The sequence below is a fragment of the Morchella importuna genome, assembly GCF_003444635.1.
Source record: "Morchella importuna strain M04M26 chromosome Unknown Morimp01GS037, whole genome shotgun sequence".
NCBI classification, from domain to species: domain Eukaryota; kingdom Fungi; phylum Ascomycota; class Pezizomycetes; order Pezizales; family Morchellaceae; genus Morchella; species Morchella importuna.
In genome coordinates this window covers 185,243-202,346 of record NW_025763434.1, presented here as the reverse complement: position 1 = coordinate 202,346, position 17,104 = coordinate 185,243, and the positions used below count along the sequence as shown (strand labels likewise).

General features: G+C 46.0%; 5 protein-coding genes across 5 annotated transcripts; 4 read left to right on the top strand and 1 right to left on the bottom strand.

Annotated features, from left to right (window-relative positions):
- Positions 1–305: 305 nt before the first annotated feature.
- LAJ45_09556 (uncharacterized protein) lies at positions 306–2,165 on the top strand (the record flags this gene model as incomplete). The annotated part of the gene is made up of 8 exons (XM_046119097.1): positions 306–417; positions 504–652; positions 725–927; positions 987–1,111; positions 1,184–1,617; positions 1,729–1,955; positions 2,014–2,051; positions 2,137–2,165. The coding sequence occupies 8 exons, from the start codon at positions 306–308 to the stop codon at positions 2,163–2,165; spliced, it is 1,317 nt and encodes a 438-aa protein (XP_045967667.1).
- A 620-nt stretch (positions 2,166–2,785) lies between these two features.
- On the bottom strand, positions 2,786–3,241 carry LAJ45_09555 (uncharacterized protein; the record flags this gene model as incomplete). The annotated part of the gene is made up of 2 exons (XM_046119096.1): positions 2,786–2,896; positions 3,113–3,241. The coding sequence occupies 2 exons, from the start codon at positions 3,239–3,241 to the stop codon at positions 2,786–2,788; spliced, it is 240 nt and encodes a 79-aa protein (XP_045967666.1).
- A 1,642-nt stretch (positions 3,242–4,883) lies between these two features.
- Positions 4,884–5,597, top strand: LAJ45_09554 (uncharacterized protein; the record flags this gene model as incomplete). Its single annotated transcript, XM_046119095.1, has 2 exons — positions 4,884–5,115; positions 5,353–5,597. The coding sequence occupies 2 exons, from the start codon at positions 4,884–4,886 to the stop codon at positions 5,595–5,597; spliced, it is 477 nt and encodes a 158-aa protein (XP_045967665.1).
- A 2,059-nt stretch (positions 5,598–7,656) lies between these two features.
- LAJ45_09553 (uncharacterized protein) lies at positions 7,657–10,583 on the top strand (the record flags this gene model as incomplete). Its single annotated transcript, XM_046119094.1, has 9 exons — positions 7,657–8,237; positions 8,306–8,480; positions 8,553–8,611; positions 8,667–8,687; positions 8,753–8,916; positions 8,972–9,710; positions 9,776–9,945; positions 10,027–10,038; positions 10,534–10,583. 9 exons carry the CDS (start codon positions 7,657–7,659, stop codon positions 10,581–10,583), a joined length of 1,971 nt encoding a protein of 656 aa, XP_045967664.1.
- A 1,912-nt stretch (positions 10,584–12,495) lies between these two features.
- On the top strand, positions 12,496–16,124 carry LAJ45_09552 (uncharacterized protein; the record flags this gene model as incomplete). The annotated part of the gene is made up of 5 exons (XM_046119093.1): positions 12,496–12,828; positions 12,950–13,070; positions 13,130–14,200; positions 14,285–15,148; positions 15,205–16,124. 5 exons carry the CDS (start codon positions 12,496–12,498, stop codon positions 16,122–16,124), a joined length of 3,309 nt encoding a protein of 1,102 aa, XP_045967663.1.
- Positions 16,125–17,104: the final 980 nt, after the last annotated feature.

Here is a 17,104-nt window from a genome sequence, read left to right as displayed (position 1 = left end):
CTACCCCACAACCTTCTCACACTAGCACTTACGCGAACTGGTTTCTCACATGAACTCCAGTCACTTACTTACATGCTCGTACTCCCCCATTCATCATTTCCTCAAGTCCTCTCACTTTCTGCTTTTCTGCTTCCTTCCCGTTGCAACAAACGACAGCCCCTCCCTCACCCCTCGCATCAATCGCTTGCTTTCCATCTATCTAGCATAGCTATCAGAGCTCCGTTATCAACTTCCATTTACAGACCTTAGTAGCTCTTAAATATTTCCCCCAGTATCACCACCGTCGGCGGTGTGCGAGTGCCGCAATGTGGAAACCAACGCAATCGTTGATGGAGACCATCACCCACTACAGTCAATTCCCAGCAACCGGTGTGAGCTTACGGCAAATGGTTCAGTTTGGGCGAAACCCTTCACCAGGTGGGTTATCCAGTCCTGAACGATGTAAAAAAAAAAAAAGTAGAAGTTGTGCCAATGAATCTGCCGGTTGACAGGACACCGAGCAGGGACCTTATTTCGGGCTTCCCAATTCCTCAGTGAAGAGCTACCAATTCGATTGGCACATCGAGTAAAAGAGCTGAATCAACTGCCGGATGGTCTAAGTGATATGCCTTCTATCCGAAGAGTTGCGAATTGGTACATGCAGTCGTTTGAGGTTGGTGACTCATCTATTTTGGTAGTGGGTGGTGGTGGCTTGACTAATCACCTCAACTTATTAAATTACTAGGAGATTACTACTTTACAAAAGCCAAGTTTATCAAAGGATATAAGGGATAAGTTAATAAAAGGTTCGCGGGATAATGGTGTTCCACCGATTCCATTGGAAGTTATAGAAAACCCAGACATCGAGCCGGGAACATATAGAAGCTCGCCATGGCAGCCAACAAACGGTAATGGGAGTGGTATCCGGAATGGAAGGAAAGCCCAAAGGTTGGTTTTGAATTCAGTGCATTAGAATTTTTTTTCTTTTCTAATATCACATTATGCAGGCGGTATTATGCAACTGTAGACGACGATGTGCGGTGGCCCCCAGAAATTGTGGACTACAACAGACGCTTTACAAAGACCCTCCAAAACATTAAACATCGTCATGACCCCGTTGTCACTACAATGGGTAGAACTCCCTCATTTTTATTGGCCGCCTTGATGAATTATGAAACTGACTGATCGCGATGATCTTGGATAGCAATGGGGATTAACGAGTATAAGCGCAAGCGGCAACGAATGCAAATCGATAACTCGATACAATCCTTCTTGGACCGATTTTACATGTCCCGGATTGGTATCCGTATGCTTATTGGTCAGCACGTGGCCCTAAACTCAGCGCCTGAACAGGAAGACTACGTGGGAATAATCTGCACAAAGACCAACGTCCGGGACTTGGCTCAAGAAGCCATTGAGAATGCGAGATTTGTGTGCGAAGATTACTACGGCCTATTCGACGCGCCAAAAGTGCAACTAGTGTGCAAGCCTGATCTGAACTTTATGTATGTGCCAGGCCACTTAAGTCATATGCTCTTCGAGACTTTAAAGAACTCCCTACGAGCTGTGGTGGAGACACATGGAAGTGATTCCGAGGAGTTCCCACCGGTAAAGTTGATCGTAGCAGAGGGTAAAGAGGTAAATACCCCACGATTTCCAATTGCCTTCCGCCCTATTCAATTGCCGGAGCTAGTTCAGATGTCGTTTCATTCGCATTTATGTTTCATCCTGTCGTTAACGTCGGTGTAGGATATCACTATAAAGATTTCTGACGAAGGTGGCGGGATACCACGGAGTGCTATACCCTTGGTATGGACATACATGTACACCACCGTTGAGTCAACACCGCCAATCGACCCCGACTTCAATAAGAGCGACTTCAAGGCTCCTATGGCCGGGTTTGGTTACGGACTGCCGATATCACGGCTGTACGCTCGATACTTTGGAGGAGACTTAAAGTTGATAAGCATGGAAGGGTGAGCCATTTCCTCAGCCTGTAAGAAGGAATTGATACTAATATATCTCAATTTTCAGATATGGCACCGATGTTTATTTGCATCTAAACCGCTTGAGTAGTTCTTCGGAGCCCCTGCAATAACTGCCACATTGGGCTTGTAGTTTCTGATTTGTTATGATTTTTATTTGCTGCATTTCTAGTGAACCGGCGGTCTTGTATAGGTTACTAAGGTGGTCTTTTCATTTGTTTTTTGCACGTCCTTTGTAACGTATTTACGACGCTTCTATTATTCGGGATTGGAGACGTATCGTGGGATCGGGGAGAAATGGGTTGGGTTTTTATTAGGATCGATCAGAAGGGTACGATAGGAATGGCAATTCAAGGCGGTTATCCGTTTAGAGACTCGGGAGGCCTTTTATAAAGAAGAACAATTCGTCCACGCGCACAGAGACCCGCAATTACGCATAAACCCAAGCACAAAGCTATATACACACGCCGGTAGCACAGTTATATCACATTATTCTTTAACCACATTGAACTTTTTCTCTATACGCATTCCTCGTAGAAAATCAGGAGATTGCGAATTGATCCTCTAGGTAAAATCACAGCTCCAAAGCCCAGCTCAGGTTAACTCTTATTGATAATGATAATGGTTTCTACTCAAGTTCCACCAATCCCAATTCCGAACCTTGGCCCAAACAGAAAAAAGCAAATCCCAAGTCGCACCATTCAGAACATATCCCTTCCCCTCGCATCAAAGCTCCCCAGAACAAGAAGCTGCCGTTATCCGTGAAACTTCCCTTGCCACCTTTCTTTCGTTTTTTCTGTCTCTCTTTTATCGTCGTACAATCACTGTGGCGCACGGCGAGAAGTAGAGGACGACGGCGACGCCGGAGGAGTATCGGTTCCGACTAAACCAGCGAGGGACTTCAACATGCGAAGACGGACACGAGGGATACTCTATTGATTAAAAAAACAATGAATTTTTCCATTTCGTTTTGATCAGTTTTCTGTTTCTTTTTTTATATCCTCAAAAGCCACTTTATGTTTGACCACCCCCAGCATATGCAATGCTGATTCCAACTCTTTCTTTTTTTTTTTTTTTTTTCCATCATCCCACGTCTTGATTCACAAGAACTGTAAGGATAGTAAAGACGAGCGGACGAATTGACAAACCTCGTCGCTAGCAATCGAGTGCATCGCCAGGAGCTCCCAGGACTCGAGATTAACAGCAATGTTGTAGCGGCGCTCGACCGTCTCGTAGTCGGCGGCCCTGGTGTCGGCGTCAGAGACGGTGCTCGACATTTGAGGGTTTTGTTTTATTCTTCTATGAATAAAAGGGAAGAAATGGTGAGTTTTGTTTTTTTGCGAACTGCAATAGAAGAGCGAGATGATGTGATGTGAATGTTCCGAGGAGGAGGATGGTGGTGGTTGTGAGTCTGAGCTGAACAAAGAGAAGGGGGAAGTCTGTCTACATATGTAGACAATTGCGCATCGCAAACAATCCTCACACTCTACTCCCTTAGAGCACTGACGGATCGTGTGGTGAAGGTGCTGTGAGAGAAGAGACCGCTATACAGGAGATCCCCCCGCAACAATGATCTCCTAGTAGAGTGGGGGGGGGGGGTGGTGTGTGATCTGATCGTGTAGCAGCCCGGACTCCTTCGAACCCTAGCAGAAAGGGCCCCCCCCCTTACCAAGCAACCAATCAGGGCATGAGAGATGTAAACATAGGTCATCGTGGAATTATTTACAGTCCCTACATATCTCTCTAACAATTCCCTCCTACATATTACATGTCTCTTTTACTACAGTATATACTGAGGCAAAAGAGGATCAATCGTGGTCCGTAAAACAGGGGTACTAGATTCACTAACATTAATCCGCCGGTGTGGTTAGATGAGGCGAATGAGAAATCGTACCAGCTAAGCTATGTTTTTTGCGTGTCTGAGTACAGATACCCAACTACACCAACCTTTGCGGCAACTTCCAGTACCTGAACGACACGGCGTCGTCTAACCTTTGAAGTGCAATGGCATGATACGGTCCAGTACCTTACATGTACTAATAACCATTTTGGGAATTATACATGGAATTATAGTTAGTAGTGCTTAAACGAATCCTTATATCAGGTGACATGTTTCGAGGGGTGAATTTTTTCTGGCGCATTATTTGAAATTGCTGTGATTGGGACTTGAGCTCTAAATACCTTCAGATTGGTTGTGGTTGGTTTTTCAGGGAACTGGATCTTGATGTTCAATTGCGTCACTTCACAGGGCTACGGATTGGGACCGAATGAAAAGCGAATCTTGAGAACCGAACCGCAACAAGCGGGGGATGCTTGCGTGCCCTGAAGTCTTCCCTACCCTGCTTGCTGCATCATTGCACCTCTACCTATCGGTACTTCTTTACTTCAATAATTCTCAAACGCACCTCTTTCTCTTGCGCAGGCCTGAACCCTTAGTTTGATAGCTTCACTACCTACCTCTCAAGTTTCGATCCTAAGGGCGCGAACGCGTACTCTACGAGTCTACTCACTTATCTTACTTGCGCCGCGGAGAGTTAGAAAATTATCTTGCGATTGGCCTAGTCATCTACTGTGTCTGACTAACTACCGCCTGCTGGTTGCCTATATCTGTTGCTGTAATATAGGTCTGCCTCGCTCCTACTTTTTCGACTACCCTGAAATCTCCTGATCTCGGTTTTCCTTTTTTTACACTTTCACATCCCTTGTCGTTCATTGTGGTCGTTGGGACATGACGACATGCTGTTCTGTAAAATAACGTTTACCCCGCCGAGCGTTCTCAAGAATCCACGTGGAATCTTGGGGGCGATCAGCAGACCGCTCGCTGTTCCTTTTCTGCCAAAGCCTCTTAAACTAACTCCATGGAGGATAAAATCTGTGGGATACAGAAACATAAGGGCATTTTCATCTTCCAGAATAATAATGTCGTCTGACGCGGATTACGCTGCGTTCTTGAAGAAGTCGCAGAAGGATTACTCGCAATCATATGAGGAGGATCCGTCTAAGCAGGCAGCCACCACTACGGCGTCGACAGCACAGTCGGAGGTACACCCGGCGGTTCGAGCGCTTGGGGAAAGATTCTTCGTCTCTGACGCGGACGAGCCTTTCGAGGGAGTTTCGTTTGCTTGGGACAAGGGAACGCTTCCTACTGAAGGTCTGTGAACCACTTTTTTTTTTCTCACCCTTATCTGTTTTTTTATAATTTTTTTTTATTTTATTTTTATCTTTAAACCGCTTTTGGTTTGTCTCTTATTTCATTTTTTCTTCTGATTCTCCGATGGGTTTATTTCTGGAGACTTCTCCGGCCCACCAATTCTCTTTGATTGCGTATGTCTTTGATCTTCGTGTGTCTTGATCTTCACTGACACCTGTCTCCTCCGCTGCAAACTAGACGAGTTCGGGGATTTGATCGGAGTCCAGAACGGCCGAGAGATTAAACTGCTGGAACCGAATAAGTGGGACGTCCACGGAGAGTACCAGGATGTCATTGAAGCTGTCACCAAGGCCTCTAGCGGTGCTGCGGTTAAGGTCTATCGTGTTGAAGGTGCTGGAAGCAGAGTCGAATATTTTGTTGTCGGTGTGGACAGCGGTGAAGGAAAAGTTGTGGGTGTTAAGGTACTTTCCATCGAATCTTGAGAAGGTTCGAAAGTGGCAAGGATAGGATCGAGGGGTTGAGATGCCAGACCGGGGAAAGACCTAGGGTTCTGTAGACTATACTACAACAATACCAGCGTGCAACTTTAGCAGGTTTCGAGCGCGGGAAGTGCAGTTGTTTGACGTTTCAACTCACATACGAGACAACAGATCGCGATTTCTAACTTTCCCATGCCTCAGCTTGTAGGACAGGTAAGTACATCGTAGATAGGTAATACCTACTTAGACAGCGAAGGTTTAGCCTAGAACTTAGTTGTCCTTAAGATTTCAGCTGTTGTCCGTTGATAGAAAACCCAGCCAGTCCAGTCAGGGCCAAGCAACGCAATTGTGAGTGAAGGCTCTGCGTGTGCTGTGCTGTAGGGCGGCGCGGCAGGTACCGCCGCACCTATCAATAATAATAGCTCTACTTATCATAGGGGAAATGAGACTTGCTTTTTGTTCTTCGCTTTTCTTGCTTTATCTTGAGGCTCTCTTCTCTTCATCTTCGGTAAACGCAGATAGGGTCGCGAATCTGTTACTACTTTTGTAAAGATGCTTACGCGGAGCATGGCGGGAAAGGTCTCTTTTACCACCCGATCAGGGCTAGCAAGGTAAAGTAATAGACATCATAACATTTAACCTGAGACTTCAACCTACTCAATCTAGCAGCAATCTACACCCAGGTCCAGAGAAATGATAGTTTTCCTCCAGGCTTTCCAGACCCCAGGATGCTCATGGATGAATGGATGAATGGATGGATGGATGTTGCGAAGGAAAGAGGCATTTTCACGGACCCTTTAGATAATATCTATGTTTGTCTCTGTGCAGCATTAATTAGTTAAGTCTGAAGCTACTTTAGGCATTTTTAGCTGCTTTACTCTAAAAATTTCAAAGAGAAGCTTACTCCTGGTTCCTGGCTCCTGGCTCAGTGCTTTAAATCTTTAAGAATTTGGGGGGAGCATTCGAGGGAGAATTCCCGAAGCTTGTGAGATCTCGCAGCTTGTGGATATGTTTAGGAGAACCCCTGTTGTGATTGGGCGCATCTACAAGCGGGCTTTGTTCCGCTGCCTGATAGGCTCGCCGGGATTTTTCACCTGCCTGCCTTGATGCCGCCGCCAGCTTGATGGCGTTGTGATCCCGCTAATCATATCACGGCAGGCTTGATGGTTTTCTATGTTGCCCCTGGTTGCCCCTTGCGTGAAGGGCAACTTTCAACTCAACTTTTGCGATTCTTTACTTCAGGGACGTTCTTCTTCCTCCTAAACACACTTCCCTACGCGGTACTAGATGTTTGAATTACTATTCTTCGTCTCTTTGAAGTCAAACGCTTGAATCTCCGAATCTAGCCTTCCGTCATTCATTTTTACTGCCCCTGCCTGTCTTTCACGTTGTTAAACGCCCATCCCCATAGGTACATACACCCAATCTTTCCTCCTCATCCTCCCACCTTTTGTCTGTGTGTGCCGTGCGCTTCAGTATTATTCCTCCAATTCACCCCCCTCCCCCCAAGCCGCTCAAAAAGAGAGACAGTAGCCACATTTTTCCGTTGCTGTTCAAATTTGGATCCGCTCTGAGATCGGCATCCCGCTATCCTTCATTCTTTCCTTCTCGGGGACAATTGAGATCCACTCGTTTCTCGACATATTCGTCCTGCTTTGACCAGGATAAGTGGTCAACGTTAGAGATTTCTGAAATCCTCCCTGCTACTTCCCGTCCCGATCAAAACAGTTGCATCGAGTTTCTTCCGCTCTGACGAAATACGTCCTCTCCTTCTCAAGAACGTGTTCCCCTTTATTCTTTCGTTACTCTTCGCAACTCGCTCGGTGATAGAATCATCCTGTGGTTCCTTAACAGACAGGAATAAGGAGGACGACATAGAAGGGATACACTAGACGCATAGCACCTGTCAACAACAACAACACACTCAACTTGGCTTCTGGTTACTGCACTAATTTTCCCCCTAACCTAATTCTTATACCGAATAAGCTCTTTTCTACTGGGAGGCAAGCAAAGCACACAACCTTAAGGTCAAGAACGAGTTGCCAGCAATAATCCGACAATAATGTCGGCGCGTCCGTCCCCACCACCTACGTTAACGCTGAATTCCGGCTCACAGGACCTGCTGAATGGCGCTCCTGCGCGACGTGCCAGTGTTGTCAGTCGAAATCTGACCCCCCAGGCTCCCTCGCCTACGGTGTCGCGAAGTCAGAGTCCATTCTACCAGGGTGACACTCCGATAGAATCCTCAGAATTACTGATTCCGCCGCAACGAAGGCCTGGACAGTTTACCTCATACCAGGACAGTCCAACATCGTCACGGAGATCCAGTTGGAGTACAGATAACAGAGATTCTCGATATGGCCCATTCGTGTCGCCATTTGACGATAATTCAGGAACTGCCTCTCCTGACATTGGTGATGCGCTTAACTCGCAGACCATCAGTGAAAAGTATAATATAACACCATCAGCTGGTCTGCTGCTGTTTCCGATAGATAAGGAGGACGACGATGCTTTGCATGATCCTACAGAGATAGACGATTTGAGAGAATGCGATATTTTCACAAGGCGTGGCTTGGTGAATGTTGGAGGATTGGGATTCATCGTGTTGGGTGTCCTCGTATTATTTATTGGATATCCTGTCCTGTATGTGCCAATTGATATTCCCTCTTACAATCAGTTGGCGGTTGCTAAGTGGTGAACTTCGTTTGTAGAACTTTTGTCCGCGATGCTGTTGAGGTTCCAAAGAGCCTTTGCGAAGGGCCTCTTTGCCTTGACGTTGGTCCTATTGCGCTTCTACAGAACGTTAGGCATTCGTTGATCGATCCTGATACGCCAGAAAGCGCATTAACAAAGACTTCGGCGGATGGAAAAACCTTCAGACTAGTGGTCAGTAGAATCCCGATAACTAATAACTAATAGTTCAAGTTCATGGTTGCTGAGATAAATCGCGAAATACAGTTTTCAGACGAATTTAATCAGGATGGAAGGACGTTTTATCCAAATGATGACCCATACTGGTGAGTGCATTTTTAATCCACTGTGCTTACTTTTTTGATGCTAACTGTTACACAGGGAAGGGGTTGACATCCACTAGTAAGCAATCGAATACGAGTTTTATTTTGGTACCTTATCTCGGCTAACGGCTTTTTTTCTTACAGCGCAGCAACCCAAGATTCGGAATGGTACGATCCTGATGCATTGACGACAAAAGATGGTGTTCTTGAAATAGAGTTTGCTGCATTCAGGAACCATGATTTGGACTTCAGATCAGGAATGCTTCAAAGTTGGAACAAGCTGTGCTTCAAGGGCGGGATTATCGAGGGTGAGATAGGGCCCATGTCTAATAATGGGGTTTAACTTTTCTAACATCTAACTAGCGAGTATCTCATTGCCCGGTGCTGGGAACGTTTCAGGGTTGTGGCCGGGTTTTTGGACTATGGGTAATTTAGGTCGCCCGGGGTATCTTTCAACCACCGAAGGCATGTGGCCTTATTCATACCACGATGAATGTGATGCCGGAATCACTGCAAATCAGTCAAGCCCCGACGGTCTCAGTTGGCTTCCCGGAATGAAGCTTCCCGGTTGCACATGCAGCGGGGAGGATCACCCCAATGCCGGAAAGGCTCGATCATCACCCGAACTGGATATTCTCGAGGCTACAGTTTCAGTAATCGATACTGATGGAAATATCGTCGGAGCTGTATCGCAATCTGCACAGGTCGCACCTTTCGATATTTGGTATCAGCCTGATTATGAACAGATTGCCGTTTACAATCCGGATATCACGGTTATGAACTCATATCGAGGAGGGTACTATCAGGAGGCTATTTCTGGATACTCAACTTTGAACAACGACTGGTACGACGGAAAACAATACCAGACTTACGGATTCGAGTATGAACCTGGTAATGATGGAAGAATTGTATGGAATATTGGCGAGGTTAAGACATGGGAAATGTTGGCCGGGGCCACGGGCCCCAACGGAAATATTGGGCAAAGACCTATCCCACAGGAACCTATGACCATCATTGTAAACGTCGGTATGAGTAGCACATTCGCATATATCAACTGGGCAGAGCTTGCGAAACTTTTGCCAGCAAAGATGAGGATTGATTGGTTAGTTTTAGAAGTTCTTCAAAGCATAAAGCTGTTTTTATAAGAAATACTAACTTCAGCAATAGGATTCGTGTTTGGCAAGATGAAGACTGCGAGGACTGCTCCGTTACATGCGATCCCCCAGGATATCCAACCACTAAGTACATCGAAGACCACCTCGACGCCTATATGAACCCCAACTTGACAAACTGGGCCGCAACTGGTTATGGCTGGCCTCAAAATACGCTAGTTGATGGTTGCAGTGCTTGATTCTAGCCATCTCACTATTTCGCGCTTTTTCGCAGTAATTTCCTTTGTCATTTTGGGGAACCGATAGACAACCAAAAAGGTATAATTCAATTCTTTCATCTTTTTTTTCGCTTTATTTTGGTGGGATTACTTTATGGATTCATTTCTGTGTATAGCCTATTGAGGGGAGGGAAGTTGTGCAGAGAGGCCTGCTAGTTTTTCGTATCATGTTTTGTCTTGTGTATTGTGAGCGTGCACTTTTGTACCGTCATCATTACAGTGGAGTTGGCTTGGGACATCTGCCTTTTTACCTTTCCGTTTTCTTCTTTCTTTTCTATATCCACTCTTTTTGCTCCACGCGTAGCTCTTTTCTTTTGCCTACGATTGTTTGGCCTCATTTACTTCTCGGGGAGAACTTTGGTTAGGATTTCACCTGCATGTCTAGCACGGCATACAAGGTAATAATCCCTCATCAGAGTAAGAGCTGTAGAAGTAAGTAGTGTACGTTAATTAATTCTGTAAACGGCTTCTTCATGTTCTTTTTTTATGTTTTTCTCTGGTACGAGTGGTAGCAATGCATTGATACCCATAACAGGAATGCACTCACGCTCGTATTGGTATGTCTTGGACGATTTCTTTGTATGATGGTCTTTAGAATGTTTATTCTTTTGTTACGCACTTATTATAGCTTTTAGTCATGACAGAGGTGGTGTCCTGTGCTGTGGTTTCTCGGATCTTTTCGGATTCATGGCAGGAAGTTGGGAGAGTTAGTACATGTAGTTACGCTCTAGTGGAGTTTAATGTGAAGCCTTCTTTATGCGCTTCCGCGGCCAGTCTTTTGAATTTGATTTGGCCGCTTCTTACTTCTTTTACCAGTGGACGCGTGGGCACGTGGGCACCAAACACCAAAAGTCGATGCTGAGCGATTGGCGAGTGATTGCTTGTGACGATGTCCTTGGCGTGTTTCCTCCACCATTATTGATGCAACCACATCTTCTCAATCCGGCTCACCTAGGCCTACTAATTTCTCAGAAGCGTTAATGACGATAATGTCCGATTTGGGTATGGTTTCCACTGTGATTATGGGTCTTGTAGTAAAATCATTTTTTCTCGACTTTTGCACCACAGAAACAGTTTTAGTACTATGGCCAAACATCGATCGCCACAATTTTCGGTGAGTTTGGGGATGTTGATGCTTTTGTTTTTCGATCTGCGGTAAATACATGTAATTTCCCGAGGAGATGAGAAACGAAGAAGTAAATATTCAAGTACCTCTATGCTGTTTCGAATCGCTGGCCAGGCAATGCCCATGGCTATTTGGTGGGTATGGCTACCGTTCCAAGAGTTCCCCTTTAAATGTTTGCGTATGTACACTCTGGGCATGTTTTGGGCCCTTGAATTCTTGCAGGGCTGAAGTTCTTTCCCTGAAGTGAAGGGTATGTAATAGTGCATACATGCACCTACGGTACATACTACATGTAGTGGTATGGAAAAGGGAAAGGCATCATGGGATTCTGATTGGCTGCTGTCTGACTCGTGGTTAGTATCTTTCTAGAATTTGTACGGCTGTAACTAAGTTTAATTTTTCAGTGCAATTATAAACAATTTCTTTGAGTTTACTGGGTCGATCAACTTGTGTCTTCGGGTGGGCTAACTACTGGAATGAGCCAGGGGAAGCAAATGTTTTTTATCATATATGATTATTACCGCCGTCATAGTTGGATTAATATCATAAAGATGAACTTGAGTTCTTTTGTAGACTCGGTACGAGGTTGCAAAGTACCTACTTTGTATGGACATACCACTAGAATCTGGAGAAAACCCTGTCGATCATGATTTGTGCGTTTCTATTTACGCGCCTTTTTCAGGGGGTTAAGCGGGGATGCAGTGGGGGCCGGAAATATGCGGAGCAGGGCACAGGGAGCTTGGAGCTCTTGGAGCTCACCACAAACACCACCCAATACAGTTTATTCGACTTGATTTAGACGTATTTATTGGATGAAGATAACCGGACTAGGCTGGGCTCCGCTGAGAATAGTTAGCGAGGTACACAGGTACCTGGCATGTAGAGTATCTTTGCGCGAGGTCCGCATAAGAGTCCGAATACATGTATACCTCTGTCTCTACTTACATAGAGTGATAATTTATAAAGTGCAATAAGGCAGGTGAAGTAGATACAACGGCGTGGGATGACGTTCACGGACTAGAAATTTTCAACTGTGTCTACTCTGCTGGTATTTATTAATACTGCGTGTAAGGAAGGTAACGTACGACAACTAGCTCTGATAACCTCCCAGCGTTTTTGTAGTACTGTGCTGTACCCATTCGCTCAACCAGTCTCACACACCCTCCAAGATATCCTTTCTCACTTCCGTGCATCATCTGGAGGTTTGCGGTCACGAGCAGATTTCCTTTGGTGTCACTTTTTTCCTGCCTTCCATTTTTCACTGCTAGGGCCCTCGCCTCTAGATTTGGCCTCTTTCCCGTAACCCCTCCCCCAGGTTCTGTCGACGATAACGATCGTTCAAAAGGAGTGTCTTTCCTCAGTTCTGATAAAATGCCGTCCTGGCCATCTCGTCTACTCCCTCCTCCCCATAATCAGGACCAGCTTTCGGTTCCCGAACAACCTCCGTCCCGACCATCCACCTCCAGATCTCACGGGAGGTCACAGTCACATTACATACCTTCCGGAAACTCTAACCCGCCTGGCGCACATCTAGAGCCTGGGAGACACTATATCAGCAGAGCAAACGAAGGAGATATGTTGGGATCTTTAGAAAGAGATGGCGGGCACACTGCGCATAGCGGGAATAATAGGAGACACTCAACAGTTCCTACAGACATGGTTTCTGGAATGGCGGGGAATGGAGGAAACTTGCAGACAAATTTTGTACGTGTTTACCTTTGGTGTGTGTTTTTTTTTGCGGCTCTACTAGTTACACTACGTTCACAGTCGAAATTCTGCGTGGAATGTGCATTTCGTGCTTACAAGGATGCTCGGTGCATTTTAGACAACGGGTCGGTGCTCATGTTGCGATTCCTACGTTCGGTGGCCAACTCATTTGTCGGTTTTTCGATGCACGACATGTACAACTATCAACGACCTCGCTCCGGCTGAGCAGTGTACCAAGGGTGTGATACATCAAGGCAAAGGGAGTGTTGAACCTTTGAGGCTGATAATACTGCTGCAGGTATACCGCCAATCTCTGCCGAGAGAACGAGATCAATCATAAATTCCTGTATAAGAGGATTTCTGGAGCAACGAGAATGGCTAGATAATATGCCGGAACATCCACCACCTCCTCCGCCAATTCCGATCCCGGGGAGGCCGTCGGATGAATCTGGCGGACTGGGAGGCCCAGTGCAGACACCTCCGGTCTTTTCTAAATTCTCACCTAACACAGCGGCTGCAATGATGGCATTTCCAGCACATAGAGACCTTGCGGATGCGGCGCCGTCGCGGAGGCCTTCGCTACCTATACTAAGTCTTTCAGAGAGTTTTTCTTCTACAGCTACACCTCCACCTAGGGACCGTCGCTCAATGTATGTACCCGCAGGGAAGGGTTCACTGTCTCCAGGGTCAAATGGCGCCGATAGACCGGAAACTGGGAGTCGGCAAAATCCAGAAAGCACTCCTCACGAGGAACTTGTGAGGAAATCGTTTAGACCATTAGAGAATTATTTGACAACCACCTTTGGAAGTTGTGACTGTCTAAATGCGAGCTTTTTGAAAAGGCGCAGCGAAGGCCTGGAGCCAAAGTCTCAAGATATCAGATCTACCTCACCTAGAAGGTCTAAGTCCCCAGCGAAGTCGTCAAAGGAGATTGATATACCTGTTACGAATAAAATTGGGGAGAAAGAAACAATTTTATTGCAACGAGGTAGATTCCTAGGTAAGGAGTTAAATTCCAGTAAAAAAGAAAAAGAAAAGACAAAAACCGTACCCGAAACAAAGCCTACCAGTGTGAGAAGTCCTGGAATTGACTGGGAAAGTGTGGATGAGCTTTACGACATGGTAATAAATGTTGGTGCGGATTACAGAGATGAAAACACCGACTCTAGGAGCTGGGATAGCGAACTTAGGAAAGATATGGAAGATGCTAGGGCTCACATTGGCAGATCCCTGTTGAAAGCTACAGAAAGTGTTTTGAAACGTCCCGGAAGGCCATTGAAGAAGCCTGAAGATGTTAGGTTTCTACTTATAATCTTAGCAAACCCTCTTTTATATCCGGAGTCTTCTCGTCCGGTCTCCAAGGTCCATGGTATGTCTTCTTCCTCAGATCTCAGGTCCCCCCTAAATATTAAGGAGGAACCTGCTCTTTCGCCGGCCAAGCTAAAAAGGCAAGCTTCCACTTCGTCCAACCGGAGTGGCAATTCAGGTGGTCCCGGTCATCATTCCGGAATTATCAAACGTATCATGGGATTGGTCGGAAACCTTGATAATTCAATCCATCACTACCTTGTCTCGTGGTTCACCCGAATGCCGGAGGTTCAGTTTCGGCGATTAGTGGAGTTAGTAGGAAGCTTCATCACTTACCGACTCACGAGACAGCCCGCGAGAAAAAAAACACAACAGGCAACCGGAATGATGGGGCGGGGGGTCAAGCAGTTGCCATATAACGATGATTGGCAAATAAAGGCAGCAGCAAAAGTTATGGCATTGTTTTTCTCGGCAAATAATAACACTGCTGGTCGTCGTGGCATGGTCCAGAACATCAAAGATGATGAAGAAAACATGAATTCTGCAGTCATGGCAAGGCGTGAAGCGAGACGGAGAGGCCAAATTATTCTCACTAGCGAGTTTTACAACATGCTTCTCGATTACCATGACTTGATAGCTGATTTCGATGTCTGGGAGTCACGTTCTTCAAAGTTTTGCTTTTGTCAGTATTCGTTTTTGTTGTCTATGGGATCCAAGATACAGATCCTTGAGCACGACGCCAAGCGACAAATGGAAGTTCAAGCTCGGCAGGCGTTTTTCAATAGTATATCTACCAGAAGAGCAGTAAATCAATATCTCGTATTGAAGGTCCGGAGAGAGTGTTTGGTTGAAGACAGTTTGAGAGGAATAAGTGAGGGTGCAGGGGGCATAGATGACATCAAGAAAGGGTTAAGAATTGAATTTATTGGGGAGGACGGTGTAGATGCGGGTGGATTAAAGAAAGAGTGGTTCTTGATGGTTGCCCGGGACGTTTTCGATCCTAACTACGGTAAGTCAATGCCATTCTCTAATATTCTCCCGGCGCGAGACACTCAAAGTGGCTAGGTATGTTTATCTACGACGAGGACTCTAAGTACTGTTATTTCAACCCATACTCTTTGGAATCCTCTGAGGAGTATTACCTGGTTGGTATGCTCTTGGGACTTGCAATCTATAATTCCACAATACTGGACGTGGCTTTGCCGCCATATGTCTTCAAGAAGCTTCTGCACCTGACAAACAAGCACCAACTGGCAACCTCCTCTGTTCGACCCCCTTTAGTTCAAACTTTGGAAGACCTGGCAGTTTTCCGACCGGCTTTGGCAAGCGGGTTGGTTAAGCTGCTGGAGTTCGAGGGTGATGTCGAGGCAACCTTCTGCCGCGATTTTGTTGCAGAGTCTGAACGATACGGTGAAGTGATCGTTGCACCTCTTTGCCCCGGCGGGGAGAATAAACCAGTTACCAATGCAAATCGGAAAGAGTTTGTCGATCTCTATCTGAGATGGATCCTGGATACCTCTGTAGCCAGGCAATTCGAACCTTTCAAGCGTGGATTTTACACGGTTTGCGGGGGCAATGCATTATCTCTTTTCCGACCAGAGGAGATTGAGCTCCTTATACGAGGCTCTGATGAGGCGCTCGATGTCTCTGCGATGAAGGCCGTTGCCGTATATGATGGCTGGGGAAACGCGACGCCAGCAGATAATGATCCTGTAGTCAGGTGGTTCTGGAGCTTCTTTGAGAGAATCTCACCAAAGGAACAGAGGATGCTACTGCATTTTATCACTGGCAGTGACAGAATACCAGCAATGGGAGCAACGAGCTTGATTATCAAAGTGGGCTGTCTAGGACAAGATTGCAATAGATTCCCTGTGGCTAGGACTTGCTTTAACCAGATTTGCCTCTGGAGATATAAACGGAGGGAGAAGCTTGAGAGCATGCTTTGGCGTGCCGTCACAGAAAGCGAAGGCTTTGGACTGAAATGATTATGTGCTTGGGATTTCGATATGGCGGACATTATTGGTTTTATCTTCTTTTTTCTTTTTTCTATTGTTCTCTTTCGATGTGTGGAGTCTGAGGTGGCCTTTGATGGCAGATGAGATGGGTGGTGAGATGTGCGTGCGTGTGTGCGTGTGTGCGGGCTTGAACTTTTTATGAACTGGGCCAAAGGGTCAAACAGCTAGCGCAACAACAACCGGGTTCGGATTTCGGATGTGGATATGAAGATGATTGGGGATCATCATCGTCATACCACTAACCAAATTATGGAAAGCGGGGTGGGATACATGTGCGCAATCAGTTTATGCACCTTTGGCATACAGACGATAATGATCGATGAACTAGCCGGCTAGCACAATTGACATGCATGCGAGGTGGGGATACAGGGGCACTTGGTAGGGGTGGTGAACTGTCAAACTCTGGCGTAGGAATAGTTAGAGGTAATTATTGTCCGAATTTCAATAATGATGACAAGACTTGCCCTTAATAATAGAAGTGGCAGCAGGGGTTTTACTCGATTTGAGGGTTTCCTTTTATCACTTTCATTACTCTTTTCTACATCATGTATATTGCATAGTTCTGAATATTGGCAATGGCAGGTGGTGGGAGCAATTATCATATTGTGGTTGGTGTATTTTATTGTTTCCTGGCAGAGGGAGATATACCGCTTGGCATTTAGGGTCGGGATCAGGAAGGAGAGGGCTTTCTTTAACTTATAATGGCTTGCGTTCCCCTTTCGGCCGCTTTGTGAGAGGTTGGAGGTTCGCTGGCACTCCAGCTGCGAGTGATTTGTTGATATCCGACCCATGGAGAGGGGGCATTCCCGGCCCGTGGTTCTAGGGCTTGGATGCAGGTCCCAGGTCTCAGGTCCCAGACTGGACGTCGTGGTACGGGGTTCTTCCCTACTAATGTATATGTGCATGTAGGTATGGCCTTGATAGTTTTGTATATAAAGAAAGACTTTAAA